We start from the raw sequence: 9572 nt of genomic DNA on the forward strand, positions 1-9572 counted from the left end.
GTGTATTCAAACGACAGAACACAACCATTGCTCTGACACCGTTATTAATTGAATTAAGGAGCAAGAACAACAAATTGTGTACCTTGTTACGCAGCAAATTTTTTGTAATTGCTATCAAGATAATTGCCCCACATCTATTTTGAATCACTAGAAAATAAAGTTTATTTCACAAATTAAAGCCTTTCTTCTTTTGTACGTGTGCTTTGTTGGGAGAACAAAAAGATTTCACCCGCTTGAGAATTCTTCTGCAGAAGAGATATATAGAAGATGAATAGAGGAAAAGTTACCGATGAAAATTACCACCGCAAGTTTCCACATCTCTCAATAATGTACGGTAGTTTTTAAGAGTTATAAAACCTCAGTTACTAATCTCCTTAAGTTTAGTCTCTTTTAAAACGAGTCAGGTAAGTCCACATGCGACCCAAACCTAATATCCAACAAAGACAAAATAAGTATTTTGTGTACTAAGAATTTAAGATATAAGATATAAAAATATGAATATCAAATTCCTTAGGTTAACAAACATATTTTCATCTTCAAATCAAAATTCATCCAAATCAGATTTTTTAAAACAATTTTGGAATGTATGACCAAACGCTTGCTAAATACGTCCCAATCTAATCAGGGCTGCTATTTGACCTCTCTCAATAACTATTTCACAATTCAAAATTTTTGCTCATCCACTCGTACAATAACACAATTTTCAATAAAATATGTAATAATCCTGCTACAATAAGAAAACCCGTCCAAAATTAAGAATATCTCGTATTTCCTTTTCCCAAGACACCAAGGAAAAAAAAGAAGAAAAAACTCTCCCTCTTTCTCCCTTATAAAGTCCCAAAAACGAAAAATAGACTAAAAAAAAATATCTATATCCCAGTTTCTCTTCCACTTCTCTGCTACAATACAACTTTCTAGATCGTGAAAGATGAGTCACCCGGCCGAGTCATCTGACTCGTGAGTTATATTCTATTCATCTACTGTTTTAGCTTTTTTTCGTTATCGATTTGTTAAGATTTTTTAATTGGATTTTACTTCTTTTTTTTTTTTTTTGAAGAAAAAATGCTACTAAGAAGGATTTTTCTACGGCAATTTTGGAGCGGAAGAAAGCTGCGAATCGGCTTGTCGTTGACGAGGCGGTCAATGATGATAACTCTGTTGTTGCCTTACACCCTGCTACTATGGAGAAACTTCAGCTTTTCCGTGGAGATACGATTCTCATCAAGGTATTCACTTTAATGAAGCTTTCTATTGTACTTATTGTGTTTTTTTGATAAATATTTACTAAATTTGTGTTAATTATTTACTAATGTTGCGATAAATGACTTTCTAGGGTTTCGATTTTGAATTATCTGATCGCGTAGGTTTTGCATTGAGGATTGCTATCGTAGTACTTGCTTTTCTGTTTGCTTAGGTTTCCACTTTAATCTTCTAACTGAAACTTTAGTTGCACTTGTTCTGGCTTTTTTAAAATAAATATTTACAAAATTTATGATAATGATTTACAGATATTTTGATAAATTGACTCTTGAAGGTTTCTGGACCAAGTGAGGTGCATAATAGGATCTGGACAACTATAGAGGCATCAAATTACTAAGTCATACCATGAAAGTTTGGGAGAGAGTGGTAGAAATGAGAGTGCGGAGGACGATGTCTATTTCAGACAACCAGTTCGGGTTCATGCCGGGGCGATCTACCACAGAAGCTATCCACCTTATTAGGAGGATGGTGGAACAGTACATAGATAGGAAGAAGGATCTACACATGGTGTTTGTTGATCTGGAGAAAGCGTACGATAGGGTTCCTAGGGAGGTCTTATGGAGCTGCTTAGAGGATAAAGGGGTCCCGGTTGACTATATTAGGGTGATTAAAGACATGTATGTTGGAGCTAAGACTCGGGTTAGGACAGTAGGAGGCGACTCTGAACACTTTCCAGTTGTTACGGGGTTGCACCAAGGGTCTGCGCTCAGCCCATTCCTATTTGCCCTGGTGATGGATGCACTGACTCATCATATTCAAGGGGAGGTGCCATGGTGCATGCTATTTGCTGATGACATTATTCTAATTGACGAGACACGAAGCGGCGTCAACGAGAGGCTAGAGATTTGGAGACATGCTCTTGAGTCTAAAGGTTTCAAGTTGAGCAGGACGAAGACGGAATACCTCGAGTGCAAATTTGGAGTTGAGCCGTCGGAAGAGGGAGTTGAAGTGAGGCTTGACTCTCAAGTCATTCCCAAGAGGGGTAGTTTCAAGTACCTTGGATCGGTTATTCAGGGGATCAGGGAGATTGACGAGGATGTCACACATCGTGTAGGGGTGGGGTGGATGAAGTGGAGGTTAGCGTTGGGAGTCTTGTGTGACAAGAAAGTGCCACCGTTACTAAAAGGTAAGTTTTATAGAGCAGTGGTTAGGCCTGCCATGTTATATGGAACTGAATGTTGGCCGGTAAAGAACTCACACATCCAGAAGATGAAAGTAGCAGAGATGAGGATGTTGAGGTGGATGTGCGGGCATACTAGGATGGATAAGATTAGGAATGAAGATATTCGAGAGAAGGCGGGCGTGGCCCCCATGGAGGACAAGATGCGGGAAGTAAGACTCAGATGGTTCGGGCACATTCAAAGGAGGAGCACTGATGCACCGGTGAGGAGGTGTGAGCGACTGGCTGTAGTGGACACGCGGAGAGGTAGAGGGCGACCTAAGAAGTATTGGGGAGAGGTGATCAGACAGGACATGACGCGACTTAGGATTACTGAGGACATGACCCTTGACAGGGAATTATGGAGGTCGAGCATTAAGGTTGTAGGTTAGGGGAAACTTGTGAATATTTCTACAGCACAATAGAGTGAGACTAGCCAGTTAGGAGTTAGACTAAGAATGTAATTGGTCGTCTATTGATGCAGGGCTTTACCTGCTAGTTTTACTATACAAACCATCTATTTCGTATTTCGTATTCTGTATTTCATCTCTCTTATATTGCTGTTATTTTATTATACATTTTTATGGTACTAATATATCAGCTCCTGTTGCTTTTTTTGAGCCGAGGGTCATCTGGAAACAGCCTCTCTACCCTTCGGGGTAGGGGTAAGGTCTGCGTACATATTACCCTCCCCAGACCCCACTTGTGGGATTATAGTGGGTCGTTGTTGTTGTTGTTGTTGACTCTTGAAGGTTTCAATTTTGAATTATCTAATTGCATAGCTTTTTCATTGAGGTTTATTATACTAGTAGTACTTGATTTGATTTTTGCTTACGCTTTTGGTAACTATTTTGTTATTTTTTTTTGGTGATTCTGAAAGTATGATAGGAGTAGAATTTAGTATGTGTAGATTTTTTGTTGTTGAGGTCATGATATAAGGTCTGTATTCTATAGTGTTAATGGAAAATTATTTAGCGAATGAGTTTCTGCTTTATGCAACATCACTGTAAAAATTATTTACGCAATCAGGTCGTTAATCAGGTAATTGTAGGTAAATGTATTGATGTATGGTAATTGGTGATCTTGTAAATATGGTAACTGACAAACTATGGCATGTTAAAATTCACTTCTATTGTATATGTAACTTAATTCTTGAGTTAATATATTGTTTATGATGTGGGAACTTGTTCGTCCAAAGCTGCTGAATCTTATGCTGTTGTTTCTTTTTTACTTTGTAGTACTCTTTTCATTAAAAAAGAATGACAAATACTATTTGTAAAGCCAACATGTTTTTCTTTGCTACAAATTTCTCATCATTTTAATTTCTTTTAAACAGTACTAATGTGATTTACAGTACTATTTATATATTTTCCGAATTAGCAATTTTTATTGAAAAAAAAAAAAAAAGAAAAAGAAATCTCCTCTTGATTCATGCTGGTAATTCATTGATCTTTGTACTCCCAACCCTACCATTCTTTCTGGGACTGAAGTAGTATTTGTTTTCTTTCTTAAAGAAAAATATATAAACAAGTGGTACTTGGTATTGGTAAAAATTTGCCTATGACATTCTACGAATTCAAGTTCAGACAAATATCGTGCTTATAATGCTTCAGTACGCTTATATAAATAACCTGAAAGATTCTCAGTTGTTGTTGGTAGATGACTCTTGGTTTATTTTTGCGGTCTCCATATCCTCTAGAATTTTTTCTAACATATATGTGTACTCAAAATCCTATGTTATTCTAAAACATTAGATTCCCCTGCTTTTGGCTCCAAATTTGATGTTTTACATTATTTATTTGGTTTTGTTGCTCATTCACAGTGTGACAACTCAACTTTTTGTTGCCACTTAGTTTTTATTATGGTTATGTGTTTTACAAAAAGTTGGAATGAAGTTCAGCATCTTGGATCTCTGTGTATTTTTTTCTGCCTGTTAATTCAGTTGACTCAAAATTTGTGTTCTGCTGTATCTTTTATCCAGGGAAAGAAGAGAAAGGATACAGTCGTCATTGCCCTTGCTGATGAAACATGTGATGAGCCAAAGATTAGGATGAACAAGGTGGTCCGTTCAAATTTGAGGGTTCGACTTGGAGATGTCGTATCTGTGCACCAGTGTCCAGATGTTAAGTATGGGAAGCGTGTCCACATACTTCCTATAGATGATACAATAGAAGGTGTCACAGGGGATCTGTTTGAATCATTCCTGAAACGTAAGTGCATAACCTGTCTGACATACTCAGACAGTTGGCAGTTATTGTCGCTGTAGCACAGGTTACTGTTTGGAAATTGTCATGTCTTTGTTCTCTGCTGTGTGCTGCAGGGGTATACAACTCATTAAAATTGTCTCTGACCCCAAAAAGATAACAATTCGAGAAAGAGTATCAGGACGGGAAGAAAGATTTGTAGTCGGCAATGCCCCAAAAAAATATCGATCTTGACTTCAGCAGCTAGATATCATTAGCATTAACTCTCCCATCACATGCACATCTTCTGGTACCCAAAAAAAAAACAAAAAACCCTCAAGCACTCTCCTGTGAGTGTTTGAAGAGATTTAGTACATAAAGTAGAAGGTCAAATAAGATACACTCAGACTTTGGACTGAACTTTAGAAGAAAATGCGGGCAAGAGCTAGGAGTAATGTGAGACCTGATACTCCTATAGTCCTATGTTTCACTTCAGTATTTTTGGTGCAAAAAGAATCTTGATATTAAGCTTTCTCTGGTCAATATGGAAAAAGGTCACACATGGGAGACAATCTGAATTCTCCTTTTTGCCATATTTTCCATTCACATGCCTGTGATACATTTGGCGTTTGATAGTCTCTTTGTGAAAAGAAAAAAAATACAATCTATAAAAAAAAATGAAGCATGCATCGACGTGTTTATTCGAGAGGATGAAATGTTTTCTCATCCGTGGACTATCAAATAGAGTAAATCCATATCTTATCTTTTATAAGTTTAGACTAATGATTATATTTTACTCTGTGATGGTGCCATTTAAATCTACCCCCAAAATATTAGCTGTAACTACTATCTACGACAGAGAACATTACAGACTTGGCTTTGGGTGGGTTCTCCCTAGAAATGCGACCTTAGATTGTTTTTTAATCTTCATTGTTTATGAACTAATTTCATTAATTTTTATGTGACTGTAAGCTCTGTTTGTGTCTGTTTTTAAATTGTTGATGCCCTTCTTGCAGCTTACTTTTTGGAGGCATATCGTCCTTTGAGGAAAGGGGACCATTTCCTTGTTAGAGGAGGGATGAGAAGTGTGGAATTCAAGGTCATAGAAACTGACCCTGGGGAGTATTGTGTCGTTGCTCCAGACACTGAAATCTTTTGTGAGGGTGAGCCTGTGAAAAGGGAGGATGAGGAGAGACTTGATGAAGTTGGCTATGATGATGTTGGTGGTGTGAGAAAACAGATGGCTCAGATTCGTGAACTGGTGGAATTACCATTGAGGCATCCTCAACTTTTCAAATCTATTGGTGTGAAACCACCAAAGGGGATTTTACTTTATGGACCTCCCGGTTCTGGAAAGACTCTGATAGCAAGAGCTGTTGCTAATGAAACAGGTGCATTTTTCTTTTGCATTAATGGTCCTGAAATAATGTCCAAATTGGCTGGAGAGAGTGAAAGTAATCTCAGGAAGGCATTTGAAGAGGCTGAAAAGAATGCTCCTTCTATCATATTTATTGATGAAATTGATTCAATTGCTCCCAAGCGAGAGAAGACACATGGTGAAGTTGAAAGGAGGATTGTCTCACAACTCTTGACTCTGATGGATGGACTGAAATCGCGTGCTCATGTAATAGTGATGGGAGCTACCAACCGTCCGAACAGCATTGATCCTGCTCTAAGAAGGTTTGGCAGGTTTGATAGAGAAATAGACATCGGTGTTCCAGATGAAGTTGGACGTCTTGAAGTTCTTCGCATTCATACCAAAAATATGAAGCTTGCAGAAGAAGTAAGGCCCACTTGCAAACTTGGGTTCTTTGGGAACAACTCCTTACTGTAACTTAACGATCATTTACTCAATTGTGCAGGTTGATTTGGAAAGAATTGGAAAAGATACACATGGTTATGTTGGTGCAGATCTTGCTGCTCTTTGCACTGAAGCTGCACTTCAGTGTATAAGGGAGAAAATGGATGTCATTGATCTGGAAGATGATACTATTGATGCTGAGATATTGAACTCAATGGCTGTAACGAATGAGCACTTCCAAACTGCTCTTGGTACAAGCAATCCATCTGCATTGCGTGAAACAGTAAGTAACCCATCATAACCAAGTCGAGAGTGTTAAGATACTTCTTAGAGTTCAAACTTATGGTGTCTGGTCTTATCTGTGTGGGTGTCTTGATGGAAGATGTGCATTACTGCTTTGGCACACAAACTTACTGGTCTCTTTCATGAAACTGTTTTGCAGGTGGTTGAAGTGCCTAATGTCTCCTGGGCAGACATTGGAGGCCTTGAAAATGTCAAACGAGAGCTTCAAGAGGTAATGTAATTCAATATTTTTGGGCTTTACATATTTATGTCCTATATAAGTTACTTGTCTTGAGAGGTCTTGATAATTGCTCTTCTTTGTTTTTATGTAGACTGTTCAATATCCGGTGGAACACCCAGAGAAGTTTGAAAAGTTTGGTATGTCGCCTTCGAAAGGTGTTCTTTTCTATGGCCCCCCAGGGTGTGGGAAAACTCTACTTGCCAAGGCAATTGCAAATGAATGTCAAGCCAATTTCATCAGTGTCAAAGGTCCTGAATTGCTCACTATGTGGTTTGGGGAGAGTGAGGCAAATGTTAGGGAAATTTTTGATAAAGCTAGACAATCTGCACCCTGTGTCCTCTTCTTTGATGAGCTTGATTCTATTGCTACTCAGGTAAGATAATTAGTTTAAAGATTTGAGTTGTAAGAAAACTGAGAACATCTTTACAATTTTACTGGCCTCAATGTATTTCACATCCTGATCTAGCGATCAGATAGATAGAAAAGTAAAATATCATGTAAAGAGGATGACATGAATCAATTTTACCTTGTACAACAACTTACAAGAAATGGTGCTCTGTATTATTGCAGAGGGGAGGCAGTAGTGGAGATGCTGGTGGAGCAGCTGATCGTGTTCTGAACCAACTTCTGACTGAAATGGATGGCATGAACGCGAAGAAGACTGTATTTATAATTGGGGCCACGAACAGGCCTGATATAATAGACCCTGCACTTCTACGACCTGGCCGTCTTGACCAGTTAATCTATATTCCTCTGCCGGATGAAGATTCACGCCATCAGATTTTCAAGGCGTGTCTCAGAAAATCTCCCTTATCAAAGGATGTTGATTTGAGAGCTCTTGCCAAATATACTCAGGGATTTAGTGGGGCTGATATCACTGAGATCTGTCAGCGAGCCTGCAAATATGCCATAAGGGAGAACATAGAGAAAGTACGTTCTTCATTTCCTTTATTACTGCCTTTATTTTTTGTTTTTGTACTTCTGAATCTCTGAAGCTTCTTAAAATAACCTTGTTCTGCAACTTTTGTCTGCACTCTTTTTGCCCAATATAGGAGTAAATGATATACAAGATTTGGTTAGTTTTCCGTTGTCATGCTAAGAGTGAAACAGATGCGCTGTTCTATATTTGTGACTGTTAATTTTTCCATGGCGTTGGTATGTTTGACTCATTAATGTTGCATGGTGGCTGCTGGGCATTGTTTTCATCGAAGTCTAGCGATGTACAAAATAAGTAGCCGAATGTCAAAGATTATTTCCTCGACATGTTGACAAGAAATTTGAACTGGATTATTTTCAATTAATTGACTGCATGGTTTAAGAAAATGTGTCTTGCTTTTGGGTGAGTGTTATGGTATCTAAACGTCATGTTGCAACTGGTGCCAATCTCCGTTCCCTTAGTTTCGGAGTTATGGTCTTTTTCATCCTGAATCCTTATTATTCTTTCTAATTGCAGGACATAGAAAGGGAGAGGAGAAGAAGTGAGAATCCTGATTCTATGGATGAGGATGTTGATGACGAAGTACCGGAGATCAAGCCCGCACATTTTGAGGAGTCTATGAAGTATGCACGACGAAGTGTTAGTGACGCTGATATACGTAAATACCAGGCATTTGCTCAGACATTACAGCAGTCTAGAGGTTTTGGAACAGAATTTCGGTTTGCTGAGGCTAGTGGCAGTACTGCTGCAGCCGACCCTTTTGCAACTTCTAATGCTGGAGCTGATGACGATGACCTGTATAGCTGAAGTTCTAGATTTTTGTTGTTATTTTGCTGCAAATCTCCCCGGATTAGAGTTGCCTAAACAATTATCCGCACGCAAATGTTTGGAACGGCTACTGTGCTTCTGGATCTTGGGGCTACTTGGTTAACTTCTTCTGGTGTATTCTGTTAACTTAAAACAATTTACCTCTAAAATGTCTGGTGTTGCTGCTAGTGATGATAATTTTAGAATCCTTACCTTAAGATAAATTTAATGTTACAGTTCACACTTATTTCAATGAGCAGGTGGTACTGATAATCTCTGCGCAGGTTTAAATACATGTTCGGATGGATGCCCGCAGAATCTCATGTTCTTTCTTGTGTGTACATTTAGTGCGTCCTAGTATCGAGGAATTGTGCATGACACATCCTTTTCCAAGAATTGCTGAAGAGTAGAGTAAAAGAATTTCCAAGGAAATAGATTAATGTTAATAGTCTTTCAGAGGCGGATTTGGGATGTTGTAAACCCTAAAAAAGGGCTGATACTTACTTTGAGGAAAACAAGCTAGAGTTGAACATTGACAATGAGTAAGCCGAGTTGAAAAGACGAGAAATTGCTTTAAGCCAACATTAGCTAACATTGATTCTTAGAAAACTTCGGTGGTCTAATGTGCAAAAAGATGCAGTAACTTCTCCATAGCCTAATAATAGAGTTCAAGTACTAGGATATTTCAATGACTTTGGTATGCAAATAATGGTCTTCTTTTAATTTAGACCAAAATAGCGATTTGGCATGGTAATAATAAGAGATTTTTACACGTGTTGTATTTTAATAAGGTGGATTGTAGGTTCTTTTAATGATATGCTGATATGATGCGAATAATCAAATTTAATTTTAACGAGTCAAATTTTTTATTTGATATCTGGATACGATTCTAAAGCTAGCTG

The 9572-nt window shown here is 38.1% G+C and overlaps 1 protein-coding gene across 1 annotated transcript; it reads left to right on the forward strand.

Annotated features, from left to right (window-relative positions):
- The first annotated feature begins 744 nt into the window (after positions 1-744).
- On the forward strand, positions 745-8963 carry LOC107805784 (cell division cycle protein 48 homolog). The gene is made up of 9 exons (XM_016629869.2): positions 745-957; positions 1058-1226; positions 4401-4629; positions 5619-6385; positions 6465-6686; positions 6846-6917; positions 7018-7299; positions 7497-7856; positions 8380-8963. The coding sequence occupies exons 1-9, from the start codon at positions 929-931 to the stop codon at positions 8668-8670; spliced, it is 2421 nt and encodes an 806-aa protein (XP_016485355.2). The 5' UTR covers positions 745-928; the 3' UTR covers positions 8671-8963.
- Positions 8964-9572: the final 609 nt, after the last annotated feature.

This window comes from Nicotiana tabacum, chromosome 18, assembly GCF_000715075.1.
Source record: "Nicotiana tabacum cultivar K326 chromosome 18, ASM71507v2, whole genome shotgun sequence".
In the NCBI taxonomy this organism is placed as follows: Eukaryota; Viridiplantae; Streptophyta; class Magnoliopsida; order Solanales; family Solanaceae; genus Nicotiana; species Nicotiana tabacum.

What these genes read in the sequence shown, in the direction of transcription:
- LOC107805784 (XM_016629869.2), top strand. Translation starts at nt 929, where the DNA reads ATGAGTCACCCGGCCGAGTCATCTGACTC. An exon ending in GAGATACGATTCTCATCAAG is followed by an intron (nt 1,227 to 4,400) that starts GTATTCACTTTA and finishes TCTTTTATCCAG; the next exon opens with GGAAAGAAGAGAAAGGATAC. An exon ending in TTGATTCTATTGCTACTCAG is followed by an intron (nt 7,300 to 7,496) that starts GTAAGATAATTA and finishes GTATTATTGCAG; the next exon opens with AGGGGAGGCAGTAGTGGAGA.